Raw genomic sequence first — 21,373 nt, forward strand, 5'->3', positions numbered from 1 at the left:
GATCCCATGATCTTGAAATCATGACCTGAGCCGATATCAAGAGTCGGACACTAAACTAAACCGACTGAGCCACCCACTATAGTGGTTTTTTTTGTTTGTTTGTTTTTGTTTTTTAAATGTAGCCTTTTTGACTTGGTTGTAGGGTTTCATGCCTATAACATACATTGATTTAGGAATGTAAATCTAAGCATTTGACCCACTAATGGCTCTTGCAACCACAAAACACTGTATATATTGGGAAATTTTTTAGTTTCTAATCATTTTTCAAGATAGTTCCATTGCTGAAATGGGACAGTATAGTAACTACCATAATATGTGAAATAGCTACACCTGCTTTGACACAGAGGACAGAGCAAAAAGCAGACTATTTCTGAAATTTTAACTATGCTTTCACTCACAACCTAACGGTATTCTTATGAAACAAATATTAGAAACTATTACAAGTTTTTCATTGACTAAAATGGTTAATAATAAACCAAGAGGCTAATATGAAATTATAACTCACTAACTCTTAAGAAATAACCCAAACACTGGCACAAAAACAGACACATAGACCAATGGAATAGAATAGAAACCCCAGAACTAGACCCACAAACGTATGGCCAACTCATCTTTGACAGAGCAGGAAAGAACATCCAATGGAAAAAAGACAGTCTCTTTAACAAATGGTGCTGGGAGAACTGGACAGCAACATGCAGAAGGTTGAAACTAGACCACTTTCTCACACCATTCACAAAAATAAACTCAAAATGGATAAAGGACCTGAATGTGAGACAGGAAACCATCAAAACCTTAGAGGAGAAAGCAGGAAAAGACCTCTCTGACCTCAGCCGTAGCAATCTCTTACTCGACACATCCCCAAAGGCAAGGGAATTAAAAGCAAAAATGAACTACTGGGACCTTATGAAGATAAAAAGCTTCTGCACAGCAAAGGAAACAACCAACAAAACTAAAAGGCAACCAACGGAATGGGAAAAGATATTTGCAAATGACATACCAGACAAAGGGCTAGTATCCAAAATCTATAAAGAGCTCACCAAACTCCACACCCGAAAAACAAATAACCCAGTGAAGAAATGGGCAGAAAACATGAATAGACACTTCTCTAAAGAAGACATCCGGATGGCCAACAGGCACATGAAGAGATGTTCAATGTCACTCTTTATCAGGGAAATACAAATCAAAACCATACTCAGATATCACCTCACGCCAGTCAGAGTGGCCAAAATGATCAAATCAGGAGACTATAGATGCTGGAGAGGATGTGGAGAAACGGGAACCCTCTTGCACTGTTGGTGGGAATGCAAATTGGTGCAGCCGCTCTGGAAAGCAGTGTGGAGGTTCCTCAGAAAATTAAAAATAGACCTACCCTATGACCCAGCAATAGCACTGCTAGGAATTTATCCAAGGGATACAGGAGTACTGATGCATAGGGGCACTTGTACCCCAATGTTTATAGCAGCACTCTCAACAATAGCCAAATTATGGAAAGAGCCTAAATGTCCATCAACTGATGAATGGATAAAGAAATTGTGGTTTATATACACAATGGAATACTACGTGGCAATGAGAAAAAATGAAATATGGCCTTTTGTAGCAACGTGGATGGAACTGGAGAGTGTGATGCTAAGTGAAATAAGCCATACAGAGAAAGACAGATACCATATGGTTTCACTCTTATGTGGATCCTGAGAAACGTAACAGAAACCCATGGGGGAGGGGAAGGGAAAAAAAAAAAAAAAAAAGAGGTTAGAGTGGGAGAGAGCCAGAGCATAAGAGACTGTTAAAAACTGAGAACAAACTGAGGGTTGATGGGGGGTGGGAGGGAGGGGAGGGTGGGTGATGGGTATTGAGGAGGGCACCTTTTGGGATGAGCACTGGGTGTTGTATGGAAACCGATTTGACAATAAATTTCAAAAAAAAAAAAAAAAAAGAAATAACCCAAACAAAACAACCCTATAATTTGTCTAACACTGCCACTGCTCAATCTTTTAACAACTAGGTTGTGAACCAAATCACCTATGAATACACACCTATTTGTACGGTGCTGAAAACGGAATCTAAGTGGGACTACATAGTCTTTGAATTGGAAATGAATTTGACAAGCCCCATTTTGAAGAACGTGCTCTATTGCTTCAGAGAGCATGGAAAAAATTCCTGTCCAAATCACCCACTGAAATATAAGAGCAGATTATGAGAATCTCTAGCTGGGCTCAAAGCTGTTTGAAGTACATGAAAGACTCACTCCTCTAGAAATTCAGTCATTCTGGAACCACTGTGAAGTTCCCTATTGAAAAAGGCTCATAGTGCACCCACTTGAGATATCCTTAGTCCTTGATGTTATATTATCAACTTGTAATTCATAATGATGTAACGCCTCTACTGTCTGCTTTAAAAATATTTTATTAAAGAAATGAAACAAAAGGACAAGATACTAAAAAGAAAGGGCCAATCAGGCAGAGATATAAACTTACAAGTAAAAGAGATTTAAGCTCCAGGCTATCTAAAAGAGCAAAGGGTTCTATTACTTTTGGCAGAAATAACTCATATGAAACACAGAAGTTCACATAAAAAGAAAGCAGTAACCCCTGATTGTTATCCAACTTCTTAACTCAGGGTAAAATGTTATCTAGTCCTGCAAACACCAAAAGGTTCTACCCGAGCTACAACTGTCATAATTAAAATCCATGTTAAATAACTAGCTTCCATTCATATTAGAACAGAGAACACATGTAGCCTTTCTAAATCAGTCACTAGAGAGAAGTGCTGGGTAACACTTAAAAAGCTTTATATCAATATCTTATATAACCGGTAAGATAAAATTTAAAGTTATTTAACAGCTCAAATGAGTTCATTCCATGTAGCTAAAGAATACACGTGTACCATCTGTTTCAACAGATGTGAACCACTATAGGGAATGAATTTTAAAATTCTATCTTTGCCTACTATTGTGAGATTCATACAAGTGGGGACTGGAAACCTGAATGAAATAATAAATCTTACCTCAATTCTGTCCTTTGTCAGACAAATTATGTTCTCATCATTTTATCACCTAAGGTATGTGTTAAGGATAATCCTCTTGCAGTCAGTAAAAAGACTCACTATACCTGGATCTGTGTCACAGTTCCCTCAGTAATCTCATCATCTGCCACCTCTGTGGTTGCAGTCATGGTCACCTCAAAGCTCTGATCATTTTCTGAAACTTCAAGAAGAAAGAACAATTCAATTCCAATATAATAGCAAGTTATAATTATTAAAAAAATAAAATCCATGGGAAAAAATACGTGACCATCTAATTTCCTAGCACATTCCTTGCCAATTAAGTCTATGTCTATAAAGATACAGATATATATATATATATATGTTTAAGAGAAAGTCATTATGCACCTAATACACACTAAGTAATGCTCTGGGTGGTGGGAAGACAGCAGTGAGCAAATAAAACAGAATTGTGCCTTCATGGTGCTTATATTCTAGTAAGGAAGACATGAAATTAACATATTATGTTGGGTGTTGATAAATGAGAAAAAAGTAAAGCAGGAAAGGGAATGCACTGGGGGGAGGAGATTGAAATTTTAGTTAACAGGAGAAGAGAAGTAACCCAGACTTGGAACAAAATGGGAAAGGGAGCTAGTCACACAGGTATCCTAAGAAAGAGCACTTCATGCAGAAGGAAAGCCATGGGCAGAGACTCTGAGATGGGGGCACCTCTGGACTGTTCAAAGGGATGGCAAGTAGGATAGTGTAACCAGAGGACTGGTTCTGTGAGGACTTGTAGGCTAATGTAAAGACTTTGGCTTTAATTCTCAGATGGGAAACCACTGGAAGATACAGAGTGATATAATCTAATTTTTATTTTAACAGGATTACTTTGGCTACTAACAAGAAAACAGCCTGAAGGGTGGCAAGGGCGCTGTGAAATCAGTTAAGAAGCTAACTCAATAATCCAGGTTAGAGAAGTCAGGGACTTGGCCCAGGGCCAAAGGCAAGTGAGGATGATGAGCAGTTCATACTGTGGATATATTTTGATATGAGAACCAACAGGATTTGTGGATAAACTAAATATGAAAGAAATTGACAACAAAAGGATGTTATTAAAGTTTTAAAAATCAGACCTACTAGAAAAATGTACCTGCCATTAATGAAATGGGAAGATTTGTAGAAGCAGCAAATTTTAGAATTTAAGAAGTTTCATGGGTTGGTTTTAAACACACTACTTTGAGATACCTACTAAACATCTAGAGTTAAGATTAAGGTTGGACTGGAATAAATCTGAACAAGATCACAAGAGACAGGATTTAAAACCACCAATTCTAGGGAATGAGAAAACAAAACAGAAGCAGCAGCCTAAGAATGGAGTCCTGGAGCACTCCAATTAGAGACTAGAGACATGTGGACAGGTCAGCCTAAGAGACTCAGAAGGCACAGACAGAAAGGTAGAAGAAAACTAGAAGAATGGTTCCCTGAAAGCCAAAAGACATTATTTCAGAGAAGACTGATAAATATTCTCAGAGTAATAAATACTGTCAAAAACTGTGGATAGATCAAGTGAAGACAAAGACTAAAACAAAAAATTCATCACTGGACTTAGCAACAAGATAGTCTCTGGAGACCTGGGAAGAACAATTTTGGTGAAGTGACAGAGATGAAGGCCAGACTGGAGTGGGTTTAAGGAAGAATGGGAGAAGAAATGGAGGGAAGTATATGGATTCTTTCAAAGTATTCTGCTCTAAAGGAAAGAGGAGAAGTTGGAGGGGAGCCCAAAGTGGGCTAACAGGACTTCTTATTTTAAAGAAGAAATTATAGTAGGTTTCTAACACTGATGGGAACGATCCAGTAGAGAATGAAAAGCTAATGATTCACGTGAGAAAGGAAGAAATCCTCCAACAATGTCCTTGAGTAGGTAGAAGGGATGGGATCTAGTAAAGTGAAGGGCTGGCCTTAGTGAAAAGAAAAGATGGGAACATACGGACACAGATTCATATGGACAGATTCATTTGTAGTGGTGGAAACTGGCAGAAATTATCTTCTGACTACTTCAATTTTCTCAGTAGGGTAGAAGCAAGGCTATCAGTTGAGAGTAACAAAGGTAGAGAAAATACTGGAGGTTTCAGGAATGTATGAAAGTCATCTCTGAGTGGGAGAAAAAACCATTCATTTGTTAAGTGTGGTGTGACTGGCAGGCAACAGTATGAGCCCACCTCAAGTTAATGATCATGAATTTAAAATAAGATCATTCAGCTTGCTTGTGCTGTTTTTCAATTAGCTGTGCCAGTAGAGACATAAATAGCCAGGCATATTTAACCAGGATTGTGGTTTCACTAAAAACAATGAAGTGAGAGAAGGAAAAAAAGGATTTGAGGGTAAATGCAACAGTGATTATAATGATTAATTATGAGCCAAACCTGGTAGGGAGGAAATAAAAGATGGAAGTGGAAAAGGAACAATGAAAAAGTGGTTAAGATCAGTGGGTCCCTGAGGGGCAAAGGATTCCAAGTGTTAGAGAGGATTAGACAAAGTAACCTGGAAAGAAAGGAAGTATTGGTACAAAAACAAAGTCTGAAGTAGATCACAAATGGACTCCACTTAACAGGTAATACCAAAGGAGGTAATGGGACTAATTAATGAAGTAGTCTGGAGAACAAAAGGCAGAAGAGGATAAAGTATTGCAACAATCATCTAAACGAATAACCACCAAGAGTTGTAACTATGAGTAGGGAATGGAGAAAACGTGGTGGCAGACAGTAGCAATAAGAAGTTGTAAGTGATTTAGAATGATTAACATGAGAGTTAAGATTTTTTAAGGAACAAATTTTTTTTATCAGCTTTATAAAGCATGTAAAGAAAACGTGAACATTAAAATGAAATTTGAAGTTAAATCTTTAAAAACTAGTATTTACCTCCATCAAGTCCAGCAAACAACGACTTGCCCATTCAGTCAGTCCCAGATGATGGTGATGATACAGGACTTCATTTTTTTACGTGACTTTTTAATGGAGAAGTTTTCCTACGTTGATTTTATCAACATGCTTTTTACAAATCTAGGGAACAATACTTCAAGCCCACTTTTCACAAATTTAGTACTACTGTAAATATTAGGCTCTAGAACATTCTCCATATGTGATGATGCTCTGACCCCACAGCAAGTAGCTCAGGTCAGTACGTCCATATTATCATACCCAGTTAAGTGAAAGAGGGTGTGAAGGGTTCAGTGTGACACCGTACATAGAATATAATAGCAAATGGACTTTGAACCTACAGTCATGATCAAGGTACTCAACTTTACCCAAATGAATTAACCAGTCTTAATTTATGTCAAAATAATCCCTCAAAAATTCTGGCTTAATAAGAAATTTTCATCTTATTTTATGTCTTGGGGACATAATGTACAGCATGGGGACTATAGTTAATAACACTCTATGGTATTCTTGGAAAATGTTAAGAGAACTTATCTTGAAACTTTTCATCACAAGGAAAAAAGTGTTAACTATGTGTGGTGGCAGATGTTAACCAGACTTATTACGTTCATTCCACAACATATACAGATACCAAATTATCATGTTGTGCACCTGAGACTAATATGTTACATGTTAATTATATCTGAATTCAAAAAATTCTAGCTTGGAAAATGTCCATATAGGATTGTATCTGTATAGACATGCCAATCATGGCTGAATCACAACCTAATGATGGTCAAATTAGAGGAGTTTTAAAAAAATCGTATGAATCATCACTAGGAGTAAAGATCATTTAATTGGAAATACATATGTCTGTCTACGTCACTGGAAGCAATATTAGCAATATTAACATTAATACTGTCTTTCCATAAAGTCTCACAGTAAACTGAAAATGGTTTCTGTTCAATTGGATAAACAATAAACTCTAAATAAAGAGTACATATCTACGTGTGAAGACAAAGTCTGCCATGATGAAAACCTAATCTTAGTTTTTTCCAAATGGATGAAGATGTGATTGCGCTTGATGCTGAGTGCAAAATCAAAGTTCTCAAAGACCAGAATGCTTGGGTATGACTTTAGGCAAGTTATTGTATCTCTCCGTGCCTTAGCTTTCCTAAAAAATTTATGAAACAGGGATCATAATACCTACTCTACAGCATGCTTTCTCAATGAGGGCAAAATATGCTTTCATCTAGGAGGGGTGTGTGTGGAAAAAAAGTATCCTCTTTGTTATTAAAATGCTACATACATACAGTACATTAAAACACACACACACACACACACACACACACACACACACACACACACCAGTGTATCTGTGGTATTACAATTTCACTGGGGAGAGCATGATCAGGAGAAAATGTCTAAAAAAAGCTTGGGGTGGGGAGGGTGATAATTGTCAATGAAAAAGGCTGAAAAAATTCGAATAGGCAACATATGCAAAAGCATTTAGAGCCATGCCCACTCATTAAGTATTAGTAAAAAGAGGTTTTTTTGACTAAATGAAGAGAAAAATAATGGGTCTAAGTCTACCTTGAAATGCCAACTTGATCTCGCACAAGCTAAAATCAGATTTCAAAAGGGAACTGCGTTCTTCGTACATGGTGACTTACGTGGAAGTGCAACAACTGATATGCAAGGAGTAGAATCATCAATACTCTGATCATCCTCAGAAGACAGACAAAGCCTTTTATGTGGAGGTTCAGTACTATCTTCTGAGTCTATTTCATCAGCTTCTAATGAAACAAAATAAAACAAAAATCTCAAAAATCTTCAAACCAATGAAGAAAAACCCACATCTTCAACAAGTGTGAAACAATCTTGTCTATTTGCTCAGTTAACCCAGTTGTGCAAGTAGGACCCCCAACGACACTGCCGTCTCTATCCACAGTGCAGGGCCTCAGCTCCTATTTTTATGACAAGAACTATGAAGAGAGGTGCTACTTTTTAAACATCACACTTTTGTACTACTAACTATCTGTCTTTCCAAATATTTCACATGCAAAGACAGGGCTGGTTATTCAATTCACTCAGTTATTTACTGAATGCCTACTATGTGCTAAGTGCTGCGAACAGAACAATGACAGATACCCTTGACTGTCAAGGCACTCACAGGGTAATAGAGGAGATGACTAAACCGACAATTTCAAAATTGTGTTCTAAGAGCTATGCGAGGGGAATGAAGAAGCTGTTTCATGGGCAGAGGGGAGAGGCACTTAATTTAGATTACAGGTGAAGGTTTCCCAGAGGAAGTGTGTTGAACCGGAAAGAACTTGAATGAACAGAAACCAGGGGAAAATGATTATTACTGGCACTAGGAATAATTATTTGTGGTGACAGTATAGTATGAAAAGCTTAAGGTGTGTTAGGAAAATGAAGACAGCTATGAATTACTAGGACATAGGTATATGAAATGTGGCAGGAAGGGAGGCTAGCAGAAAAGCTGACATGGTAGGAGGCCATCACTGTGTTCTAAAAACCATGTGAAACTTAAAAAAAAAAAAAAAAAAAAACAACCTTCCTCCACTACTGAGCATCATGACCAAGGTCAATGGCAGTATGAAAGATGAATTAGCAGGGAGACTTGTTAAAAGGCTACTGGGGCCTCCCAGGTGAGAAATGAGACTCTAAACTAAGAAAGGGGAACTTGAGACCAAGGAAGCAATGGACTCAAGAAACAAAATACTATCAACAAGTCTTCATGATAGAATGAATGTAGGAGATGAAAGAAGGGTTTATTCCTACCACATTTATGATCTGGGATACTAAGTAATGAAATTGAGAAAGAAAGAGAGAACCAGGTCTCGGAATTTTGTGAAAGATTTCAGTTTGGAACATGTGATATTTAAGGTGTCTATGAGAAACACAAAGAATTCAGAATAAAGACAGAAATTTGAATCATTTTAATAGGTAGGTGGTACTTAAAATCACAAGTTTGAATAAAATTACCAGAAATTAAGTATTGAATGAGAAGAGAAGATAAAACCTAGGTTGAACAAAGATAAACTTAAAGCAAAATGAATATAAATACGGAATAGGTAGAGAAGTGACAACAAAATCACAAGCCTCAGCCTCTTGAATCTTAACTGATTACAGATAATGATATTAAATCTTATTCAAATAGTCATGTAAAATCCTCTTCTACAGATTCCAGAAAAAATTGACAGGATTGCTTTTACATTTTTTAACGTGCTATATACATTGCCGGCACCAAATGATATCAAAGAGAAAGTGTTAATTACAGTTAATCCATCATCTTTGGAGGCCCAATACATTCTACTTATTTATAAAGTAGCTACGAAAGTCAAAAAAGTTAAAATTTATGGCAAATTAAAAAAATATAAAGGTATATTTTAAAAACATAAAAATATAAATTAAGATTAATTCATAAGCCAAAAAGAGAACTCCCATTTCTATTATCCTAGCCCAAACTGTCAATCAGGGTAATAACGATCAAAGGGAATGTGAAATCCAGAAATCCAGAAAGATCCATAATTACATGTCAGCAAGTTTTCCTACCATTCTGAGGGCAATGAAGAATGAGGTTCCCGTCTGTGTCCTGGGTCAAAGTCACAGAGTTCACAGTTTCTACTGTTACTGTGTCAGAATCCTCTTCAACTGTGCTCATACTCAAATCTACATAATAGATTTCAGATTTAAAAAATTACTCCCAAATATGAACATAAAGTAGCCCCCAACTTCCCCCACCTCCCCATAAAAAACCCTCACAATTTATACGTGCTATATAGTGCTCTTTATGTGAACTTCCAATGGCAGTACAGACTTGAAATTTTTCAAAAGGTTATATCCATGATTCAGAATAAAATGTAATAATCTGCAAGAATCTGCTTCTCTAATTAAAAACCTACAGCATTTTTTTAATGTTTATTTATTTTGAGGTGGGGGGAAGATAGAGAATCCCAAGCAGGCTCCAGGCTGTCAGCGCAGAGCCCCATGTGGGGCTGGCTCTCACAAACCGTGAGATCATGACCTGAGCCAAAATCAAGAGTCAGACACTTAACTGACTGAGCCCCCATAGCATTTAGTTTTTAAAAAGACTTGTTTTTACCACATCCAATGAAAAAGACTCTGTTCCAAGTTGTTTCATCAATAAAATATGAGGTCTTATCAGTAAAACTCTCACCACTTTTTATTTACTGGCAACTTTGATACATTCAAATAGGTGTTTAACTTCTGATTCTTTCAGAAGATGGATTAAACCTTTTATCTTAGAAAGCATCGATAAATCTAAGAATTACTTCTCCAAAACACTTTTTACAAGTATGTAAGCTCTATTATTAGCTGAAACTAAGAACACTAAAAAATCATTCTCATCATTTTCCCCCCCTCATAATATTAAACAAGTACGTACATTCATCATTGACCAAATTGCTTTTTAAATGGATATAGTGCAAGGCCTTCTTTTGAAATAGAGAACTGATTTTGTTTAGAGGGCCTTCACCTGCTTTTTTACACATATATCATTTTCCTCTTGTTCAGACAGACTGAATGATCAGAGTCTCACAGTATAATACCTCATGGCTCACGGAAGGAAATGTATTGAATTAAAATCAAGGGCCTGGCTGAAGTATTCCAGTTAACCTTATAATGTTCAATGAAGTTTTTCCCTTAATACTCAATTTTGTTCTTGTCCACATACTTTTTACCAACTAAACAAGAGGCCATAAGGCTTAATGTGTACTACTCACTCAGTATTTATTTGGTTCCTATACACAACATATTAGTCTGCTCATATATTTACCATTTATTTAAGTACATTTTCGCTTGCCAGAAAAACTTAACATCTATTGATATTTACAGGGTGAAGACCCAGTGATTCGTTCAGGTTTTACTATACAAATCACTGCCTTAAAAGGACATCATTTTGCAATAATAAAAGACCACAGGTCCCAAATTCAAGATAAATAGAAATCACAATCTAGTTATAACCAAAATTTGCAAAACACAAGGTGACATCCTTGGAATAAAGGCAGGCTTACCTAGAAAATAGATGGATCAGGTATAGCCCTTCCCACAGAATCAAGTCGCCTTCCCTTAGACACCAGCATCACTTTCATGTTATCCAGATTGCTTCTCGCCCATATTCCTACCTCTGCAACACTCTGAAAAAGTAACAGCATTACACAATAAGGCTTAATAAGAACAAACAACTGTGTGCTAGCCGTATGCCCAGGACACTCTAGCCTCAATCCTCTGTGATGTCTTAACTAGAAAAAGAATGACAAAAACTAGAATTCTTTTCTAAACAGACCTTTTAGAACTCAGCCTCTAAAAGTATTCCCCAGTGAAAGGCAGAAATGATGAGATCTGTACCTATTAAGTTCATTTAGAGGCAGTTTCTCAACCTCAACAGGCAAACAGTCTCAGAAAAAATAGGTTAAACTATGCTACTAGTTCAATGAACTGTAGACCAAGGTATGTGCAACATGACCCAAGATGTAGAGTGCCACAAATGTTACTAGTAACTGTATTTTTTCTTTGTAACAATTTACTAACACCTCTTTATACATAATACCGTATTTCATCCTAAAGCATTACAAACTGTATCCTATCTGTGATCAAACCTGCCTACAGATCTGTGGAAAAAAGAAACCCTCAACAGTTGAGCCAGAAAGGTAAATTACAAGCAAGCTCTTGAATGCAATGTGAAACTTACAAAATCTGAGATGATTTTTAAAGGTTTCAATAAACTCCTCATTATCATCCCAAAGCTTCAACCAAAGAATCAAAAAGTACAGCAGGATTCGAGATTCAAGGGAATGATTCAGCAAAAATTAATGATTAACATTTCATTTTAGCAATGTTCTAATTAGAACTCATCTCCAAGATGGTTATATTTGGAGAATTGCTACTCATAAATAAGTCTGCAGTGAAAAGGTAGAGATCCTACTAGGGTCAACTCCAGTCAACTATTAAATTTCATGTTTTTCTTATTTCTGAATCCATTAAATTTTCTTTAAAAGGTGGTAATACTGAAGATAGAGAAATTCAATTCTAAAAAAAAAACCATAAACTTACCAAAAGCAGAGTTCACTCTCTTTGTGTATGTTTGTAAACGTGTATACACTACAGTGTACAAGCAACTTATATTTTGCTTTTTAAGAATTAATTCACATTAAACAGTATGATGAAACCTAACTGAAGCTAGGTACCTAACTGAAGTTTTCTGTATCACTTAGAATTTACACCATATTAAAAAAATGACATTATTTAACAATGACCCTATCGATGGACATTTATGTTTTTCCTAATTTTTCATTTCCTTAAAACATACTGGAACATTTATATACTCTATTTCCTTGAACATTAATGGAAATTATTACATGAAAGAAAATGACAAAATTTAGAACTTTTTAAATTTTTTAAATTTTACTTATGTATTTTGGGAGAGAGACAGAGCATGAGCAAGGGGAGGGGCAGACAGAGGGAGGGAGAATCTGTACTGAGTGGAGCCCAATGTGGGGCTTGAACTGTGAGTTCACGACCTAAGCCAAAATCAAGTCGGATGCTTAACTGAGTGAACCATGCAGGTGCCCCAAAATTTAGAACTCTTAAGTCACACTGAGACAGGGAAACTGTAAAGGACCTATGAAAAAGAGCTGGTTTCTATTCGTTTTCCTGCTTCTATTTTTGCCAATACCTGCACTCCTACCTTACACATGCCTTGATATATGTCCCCCTTGTAAGGGTCAAGGAGTTAATTATTTCTTTGACGTCTTCCACTACAACTGATAACAACTTTGAAGTGGCCAGGTGAGGTCATCATGAAAGTTCTCCAAGACCACTGACTCCAAACACCTTGACAAAAGACCCTGGCTCCAGAGCATAAGTGACTTATGGAGGACACCTGAGCACTCGTCCTTGTTTGATCAGTTACTGGAAGCCTGAGAGGACATGTACACCAGGCCACTATCCTTAATAAAAACTCCAGACCCCCCCAAGCAAAGATGAGACTCATGCTCCTTTTCCTTTCTGAGTCTCCCAGATGCTCTGTATCTGCTGTCTCCAATATCTTCATTAAACTCTGTCCTCCCTTCTTGCTGGCTTGAGCCTGATCTCCATCCTACGTGAAGCTTACAACCCTTTTGGCTGGTCCTGTGGGACCCCTTCTGAGTCCTCTGACCTGGCCTGCCTGCATCAGTTTTCCAGAAATGTTGTTCAAATTTATATCCAAACCAAGGAAGTATAATCTCTATTCCTGGCAACCGTTCTTTTGTTAAAAAGAAAGCACAAAGCAAGAAACAGCACAAGATTTCATTTGATAGGTGCAAAATAGTCACAGGTTTAGCATTTTAATCAATGTCATCTCAGGACCCAAGTTAATCCAAAACTCTAAGAAAAAATAAAGGCAGATTTGAGGCAATATGGAGATAAAGTGAGATAACAGTGTAAGAAAAAAGGGAGTCTGAAACAGCTAGCTAGATGCAATCAGTATTTCATTCTTGACAAGCTGTATTGATTACAGGTGATTCCATGCAGTGTGTGGTGTACCAGCTTTAAATAAGAAATCTGGGTTCGGTTTTTAAAGTTCAGCAACTCATGTTTGAGACTAGTAAATGGTTCTAAGGTGCTGTGCAAATTAACAAGCATATGTGGTCAATCAACAAATATTTATCACATGTCTACTATCTACATGTTAGGCGCTCTCTAGGCATTGGGGATATGGTAGTCACTTTTATTTATTTATTTATTTAATTTTTTTTTAACGTTTTTAATTTATTTTTGGGACAGAGAGAGACAGACAGAGCATGAACGGGGGAGGGGCAGAGAGAGGGAGACACAGAATCGGAAACAGGCTCCAGGCTCCGAGCCATCAGCCCAGAGCCCGACGCGGGGCTCGAACTCACGGACCGCGAGATCGTGACCTGGCTGAAGTCGGACGCTTAACCGACTGCGCCACCCAGGCGCCCCATCACTTTTATTTTTTTACCATCTTGCTCTCGACTCATTTTCCAGGGGTCTCTCCCATTTCCCACCATAGTTAGAGCTACAAGGTCTAACTTAAATATCTTAAATATTATTAATATTTAAGAAACTGACCTGGTTTTACCTTCAATTATTTTTATTAGGTAACACATTTACATGGTTCAAAATTCAAAATATAAAGAGGGTTATACAGTTTAGTCTACTTCCCGTTCCAGTTCCCTGGTCATCCAGCCCCCCTCCCTGTAAGGGAACCATGATTTCTCAGGCTTCCTTACACTTATCTTATGCATTGAGAAGTCAATACAGCCCTTCCTACTCTTCCTACACATACTCTTTTTACAGAAATAGTATCATACTACCAACACTGAACAGTACCTTAAAGGCTACTTTCCACTGCCTCAGCAGCAGGATGAGGAGACATCACTACAGCACGCAACTGCAAGGTAGCCAACGGATTAGCAATGGCAAAGTCCCTAAAGTGGGACCGCTTTGGCCTGTTGCAGGGAAAAAAAACAACAACCCCACAGCTGGTATCGCAGAGGCTTTCCATAAAGAGGGAGAGCAGCTGAACTGAAGATTGGAGATAAAGACTGGGGCAGATCTCACAAGGCTGTACAAATCCTTGGACGATTTTCAGTCGAGGAATATAATTTACATTTTTAAAAGATCACTTAGACTGCAGTATGGAGAATGGATAGGTAAGTCAGAAGAGATGAAAGCAAAGGAAGGACGCTGGAAAAAGGATATATTTTGGAGGTAGTGTTGACAGGATCTGCTGAATGAAGAGATGATGGAGATTAAGAGAAAGTGAACTATCTCAAGCTGTTTCCTAGGCTTCTGGCTTTAACAGCTGAGTTTTGGGGGCACTTAGATATATTTCATTACGTATTTGCATTACTATTTGTATGAATAATTAAAGTTGTAAGACATTCAAATGAAGATATTAAGTTGACAGGTGGAAGCTGGAATTCAACAAACAGGATTAGACCTATGAAGACAAACTTAAGTTGGTGGCATGCAAGTACTTTTTAAAAAGATCACCCAGAGAGATCGTGGTACAAAACGCTTATAAGGGAACATTTATATTCGCATTTAAATAAATATATTTCTTTTCATCTAAAGCTCCCAATGAGTGAGAACCCTATTTAACATAGAACAAAAGAACAACTCTGGATCTAGTGTTTAATACAGAATTCAAAGAAATGAATCCTTCGTCCTACTTGATTCTGGTATTGATGGAAAGTTCTTATTCAATGTATTATCTTAGACTGGTGTTTTCATCAACTGAATCTACATACAGGTATAACTCATTTTATCACGCTTCACAGAAAGGGAGTTATTTTATAAACTGAAGGTTTATAGCAATCTTGCATTAAGCAAGCCTATCCACACTATACTTCCAACAGGTCACTCAGGTCTGTGTCACATTTTGGTAATTCTCAAACTATTTCCAACTTTTTCATTATTACAGTTGACCTTTGAACAATACATATTTGAACTGAATGTGTCCACTTATTTGTGGATTTTTTTACAATACAGTACTGTAAATGTATTTTCTTAGCCATGTTTTTCCTCTACTGTAAGAATACAATATATGATACATTTAACATACAAAATGTGTTAATTGTTATTAAGTCTTCTCAGCAAGAGTAGGTTATTAGTTTTGGGGGAGTTAAAAGTTATACATGGATTTCTGACTGCCCAGGGGGGCATCACCCCTAAGCTCCCATTATAAGCTCCCAAGAACTGTATACTGGCTGTGGCCATCTGTGATCAGTGATTAAGACTAGCTGAAAGCTCAGGTGATATTTTTTAATATAGGCACATTGAATATACATACAATGCATGTGTATACACATTGAGTTTTTTGACATGCTATTCACGTTTTTAAATGAACTACCGTAAAGTATAAACAGAACTTTTACATGCCCTGGGAAACCAAAACTCATTTGACTTGTTTTATTGCAACCTTTACTGCAGCAGTATGGGATTGAGCCTGCAGTTATTTCTTTTTTAAATATATATATTTTTAAGTTTATTTTGAGAGACAAAGGGGCAGGGGGTGGCAGCAGAGAGGGAGGGAACCCCAACCTGCACTGATAGTGCTGAACTTGATGCAGGGCTTGAGCCCACGAACTGCAACATCATGACCTGAGCCAAGATCAAGCAAGAGTCGACGCTTAACTGAATGAGCCACCCAGGAACCCCTCCTCTGTAACGTTTTTGTGATGTTCTTCCAAACATACTGTCACATCTTTTAGAACTTTTTTTGCATTTATTTTTTTTGTAGTATTTTTCACTATGTCTACTTACTCTTCCACAGCATTTTTAATGGGTACTTAGTATCTAAGTTTATCTAACCATGATCCTATAAATGAACATTTTTCTTTGAGGTCATACTATTATAAAGACCTCATACTGACCACCAACATACCGATCATTGCATATAACTAATGCCTTAGGACACGCTTATAAGTGGATTTGCTTAGTAATATTTAATAAAGATGTGTTTGAAAATAATCTGAAAGAATAAACCTCTTTGCTAATTAGAAAGGCTTAGTCGAAGAGAATAATTAACAAATGCTTGTATCCTCAACATGTGTACACAGCGGGCTGGCAGAATAGAAAGCTGCAGAATATTGATTTTATTCAAGATAGGAATAGGGACTTGAGGTTGAATGCTTCGGATTGTTGTTCCAGGCCCATGGGGATTTGCTTTTCTGTACACTTTGTGGAAAAGTCTGAGAAGCAAAGCTACAAATGAACATAAAGCATACTAGACTAAGGTAACAAATGATCACTAATAGCTGAGTTTTAGTGGCAAAATATAGCTGTATGCCATATCAATAGTTGTTTGTAGAATTTATTTTAATAGGCTTTAGTCACGCTTTGATTTTAACTACGGACAATTGAAAACAATGTCTAAGAGATTTCTTGGCAACATGGTTCATTTCAAGGTGTAGCATTTCATACCTGGTCTGGCAACAATGTTGCTTATTAAAAACAAAGAATATTTTTTACCCAGTGCATGATTTAAGAGCTTATAATATGTATTTGGCTACATTTAAAAATTTTATTCATTCAAAACTGAGCACTTCATGCAAGGTACCATTAGAAGCTCTTTAAATGATGGTAAATAAAGATCAGTGTTCACAACCCACTGCTGGAAGAATGGCCTGACAACAGTGTACATAGCCAAAATGACAGCTAAGAAAAAGGGATCGTGTAAATAAATAAAATTAAAAACTGTTCATAAAGGGCTCTCCAGTGTGCCTTTTCCTGACAGCTTCTGGGATTCAGTCATGGAATGGAGTATCTTCCCACAAACTTGAAGCAGCAGACATGTTAAACAGGTTCCTTCTTTTATTTATCATTTATCTTTATGGAATCAAAACAAAACCAAAACCTATTTGTGATTTCTATTACAAGGATTTTCTTCACAAAATGAAAAAAAGAGGGGGCGATGATACGAAAGCACACACAAACATTTAATATATCTGTACATTTAGCATACTTGGCACAGTTTATCATTTTCTCAGGTCACTTCATATCCTTTGAGGACAGAAAAAGCTTTGGAACTGAAATTACAAAGCATTTAAAGGTACAGCAATTCAAAAACAATTCTTTTATATGGGGGAAAAAAGTGCTGACGATTAGGGCAGTAAGAGAAAATTGACTATTAAAAAGAAAACTCCATTCCAAGAAGACAGATTACCATCTCCTGTTAAATAAGCAGCCTCTAAGACATTAGAACTCTTCCTAAACTTCATTGCTACTTGAAACTTTTGACGTCCCCGCAACAAATGAAAGTGTGTGTTCAGTATGATCTAGGACCTCAATACTTTAAAAAACTTCCCTGCCCCACTAAATTTTTAACATCTATGTGCCAGGTTGTAAATCCCTAGGGATGCTCGTGTTTCACATTAGTGCATTCATCTTCACAGGTGTTAACTTAAGCCAATGTACTTAATGGAGCATGACAAAAGCAACTGCTTATAATAATGAGAGGTTACTGTCAGGACATACAAATTTATTACAACGTTAATAAAAACTATAGGGTCTGTAGATGTTGGAGAGATAAGTGAGGTGAATAAAAAGAAAGGCATTATGTGGGGGAAGGGAAGGACTAGTTTTGTTGTTTTTATTTCAACAGTAACTAGCCATTTCTAACCTTACAAATAGGCTTCTCTCTCTCACTGCCTCAGGGTGAAAGGAGATAAACTTGCCCCATCTTTAAAGAAAAAGAAAAAGCCAGTAAAGAGAAGTGAACTTAAAAAAGACTCAAGGGGATAGGTCTTCTTTTGATATAATTCTATCAGTAATCCTTTTCCAGCCACACTCTGCTTCCAAAGATCGAATCCTAATTCCAAAATGTTCTTGTAATTGCTTCCTCTCAAAATACTTTTAAAATCTCAACATTCTGAAATACAGAGTATATATTTATTCATCTAACTGCTCAAAGTATGAACTTAAAGTTCTAAGCAAGAATGCAATGCCCAGTACTTACTGATTAACTGTAGATGAAGACAGGGCAATAGCATTTTGGCTCCACCATCTAGCTCAACTGCAATCAATTAAAGAGATTCACGCAGAAAATGCAGATTCTAGATCAGTCCCAAAAAGCATATTTTGGTGTGAGCCTATCAACTAAAGTAGTAAAAAAAAAAAAAAAAAAAAAAAAAATTAGCTTTTTGGTGGCACATAAGTATATGGAAGTAAAAATAATGAGAAAATTATCACAAAACATGAAATGTATTTTTCTTCATAACTGTAATTTTTCCCCCTGACAAATTCAAGCTGTTTTTTTGCCCCTGGTGAATGAAACAACTCTCACATCAAATTTTACACCCTGGCAATTTTTTCCTAAGGCTGAGGGATTTAATTTTAATTTTTTCTTAAAACGTAACTAAATTTCTGTATCTGAGCCTAATAAACCATCTCTTATCACTACACCTTCTTAGTAAAACGCTACGTTTTCGGCATACTATCACCAGAGTCTTTAAATGTTACAGCCGTGGTAATTACTCAAATTACTAAAAACCAGAAAACAGTGATACTAAAAAGCTGGGAACAAATTTAAAGCCAGCTCACAGAAAGAATCCTAATGGGAAAATATGAAACCCTTTGAAAAAGAAAAAAAGATTTTCCGTTTGTAAAACTTTCAACACAATGGAAGAATATTTTCTTACTTAGACTGTAGCTTAAACGCTATAAATGGTTAATCGTCTTTCACGAATTAAAAATAAAAGTATTATTAGTACAAGATCAAAAATTTCGAAACGGTATATTCTATGCTGACAACATTGCATATTCGAAAGTCACCCTACAAAATACGCATTTTATCGGATGTCCCAACAAGCTGCCTCGCCTGTCAGGAGGAACACAGACGATCAATCAAGTTATGAGAAAGCAACCACACACTGCATTTGAATTTCCAAATTCAATCATGCAAAGTAGAGATAAGTCCTGACTTATATTTCATGTAATTGTAACCCTCCCCTTAACTTCACCGAATATTTTTATTATAAAAATACATGCTGTATCATTCAACCGCATAGAACGGCACTTGGCCACCTCTACTGTCGTATCTATGCCGGAGAATGGGTCAAAACAAAGTATATTTTTAAGGACAAGAAGATTAAAAAATTTAAAAACTCATTCAGAACTCAACATATGACGATTACTACTTTGCAGACGCATTTTACTGTTCTCGGCACGACTAGGGCACTCTCACTCGCAGTTAGTCCCTGCCCCTCCTTCTTAAAAGATCCTGACATATTATGGCCAAGCAACCCCGATTCCCTCGGCACGGGCCTTGAATAGCAGAGCTAGAATGAATCCCAAATGATGGAAGAGTCTAAGACGCAAACAAGGTAAAAGAAAAAAAAAAGGGGGGGAGGGGGGACAAGACCCGCCCAACTCTCTCAAGCCCACCTCTCTTCAATGGACTACATAAGCCTGAAAAGGAAATAAACAAAAAAGGAACACCAAGAGAAAGCAACTAAGGCTCCCTTACTCTCTGCATTCTCGGGCCCAATTCTCTACCGAAGCTCTCGGCCCACCCCACCCCCAGGGGTCCCGGCGCCATTTAGCTCCTCCGAAGCCGCCGCCATTTTCCGCCCCCGCCGGATCGCTGCTGCGCCTCGGCGGCCGCTCGCTACCCCACTCAGTAGCCCGAGCCACTGCCGCGGGCCGGGCCCCGAGAGGGAGGCCCTGGCCTGAGCGTGCGGGGACGGCAGCTTCAGCGTCACGAAGGCCCAGCTCCGACCCCGCCCGCGGTGCCCGGGCGCCCAGAGCCTGCGCCGGCCGGCGGGAACAGGATGGCAGCAAGGGGGCCGGACAGGCTCCACTGGGCGGAGCGGCCCTGGCGGCGGTTGGGACCTGAAGGTTCCATCGCACTTACTTCCTGTTTTGGGTCCGGGCACTTTGGAAGAACCAGGATGGAGGCTCCAAAAAATACCAGGATGGAGGAAGCAGCCACGGGCAAGAGTGGCTGCAGCTGGAGTGAGCGAGCGCGACAAGCCACCGGAAACGGAGCTACGGCCGCGCCCCGCCCCCAGCCCCCGCACGCTCCCCCTCCCGCGCTCCGCTCCCTCGGGACTGCTGTGTCTGTTGGCTGCTCGCGTCACTTCCGACCAAGTCGGAGCGCGAAAAAAGGTCTCGGGTAATTGGAGCTTCGGTACCGTTCTGGGTAACGTTCGTTTGCGGTCCGCAGCTTCTTTTCCTACTGGGAAACCTCGGTACTGACAATTCCGCTGCTGATGCTGTAAAGAAAGCCCATCTTTCTTTGGCGTAACTGGGGTCTTTCTGGCTCTGGTGGCAGTGGCGCCCCGCTGGCCGAGTTTCATAAATTCGCAGAGCTCAGAGCGGAGACAGCCGGGTGTGGAACGGAGTGAATGCCGTGTCTAGATGCAAAAGAAAGTTGGAAATTCTGTGTGGCCCTTCACCCTTAGTTTGCGTTGCCCTAGGCGCTCGGTGTGAGGTGTACCCTCTTTGGACGTGTGATGTTGTTCTGGTCAAATGTATCCTTTGTGAGCGAAGGGAGGTGCTACTATAATGCACAGTCCGTCTTGAAGCGTAGGTTTTCTAAGCCAGCTGCTCTTGAGTAAGTGGGAAGCTTTTAGGAAGGACCTATACTCGGACCGAGCCCCTAGACCAGCCTTTTAGAAGCTCTATGAGACCCTGGCAGAGATTTTGTTTGTAGAGTTTTAAGGCGTTGAAAATCTTTTGGTGTAGTGGTGTGAAACTGTTACAACTCTGTATGATTCCGAACTCATTTTACTTGTTTATAAAACTAAATACGTTGTAGTCTTTTTTTCTGTATTGGCATGAAGGGAGATTAAAAGTTAGACTTGACTGATGTTCTTGATTCCAACAGCTTTGTGTAGACTCACACTACATTGACACAAGGGGAATGTAGTCAGCATCCGTCGTAAAGGTCAAATAAAGGCTCTGCAGAACGTGAATAT

At 38.2% G+C, this 21,373-nt stretch overlaps 1 protein-coding gene across 7 annotated transcripts in view; it reads right to left on the reverse strand.

The window, feature by feature from the left end:
- Positions 1 to 20,841, reverse strand: part of DMTF1 (cyclin D binding myb like transcription factor 1) — a 46,499-nt gene extending 25,658 nt beyond the window's left edge. Inside the window, exons 1-6 of one of the 7 annotated variants that reach the window (XM_058725225.1) lie at positions 20,308 to 20,440; positions 18,412 to 18,551; positions 10,958 to 11,080; positions 9,477 to 9,593; positions 7,571 to 7,693; positions 3,108 to 3,202 (exon numbers count right to left, since the gene is read on the reverse strand). In XM_058725225.1, coding sequence (XP_058581208.1) covers positions 3,108 to 3,202; positions 7,571 to 7,693; positions 9,477 to 9,585 — 327 coding nt within the window. In that variant the 5' untranslated portion in view covers positions 9,586 to 9,593; positions 10,958 to 11,080; positions 18,412 to 18,551; positions 20,308 to 20,440. Of the gene's footprint in view, positions 1 to 3,003; positions 3,203 to 5,900; positions 6,008 to 7,570; positions 7,694 to 9,476; positions 9,594 to 10,957; positions 11,081 to 18,411; positions 18,552 to 19,920; positions 20,261 to 20,307; positions 20,450 to 20,587 lie in introns of those variants that run through there. The other 6 variants (XM_058725223.1, XM_058725226.1, XM_058725222.1 and 3 more) reach the window with 6 other exon arrangements.
- Positions 20,842 to 21,373: the final 532 nt, after the last annotated feature.

Source organism: Neofelis nebulosa, chromosome 4, assembly GCF_028018385.1.
Source record: "Neofelis nebulosa isolate mNeoNeb1 chromosome 4, mNeoNeb1.pri, whole genome shotgun sequence".
Classification (NCBI taxonomy): domain Eukaryota; kingdom Metazoa; phylum Chordata; class Mammalia; order Carnivora; family Felidae; genus Neofelis; species Neofelis nebulosa.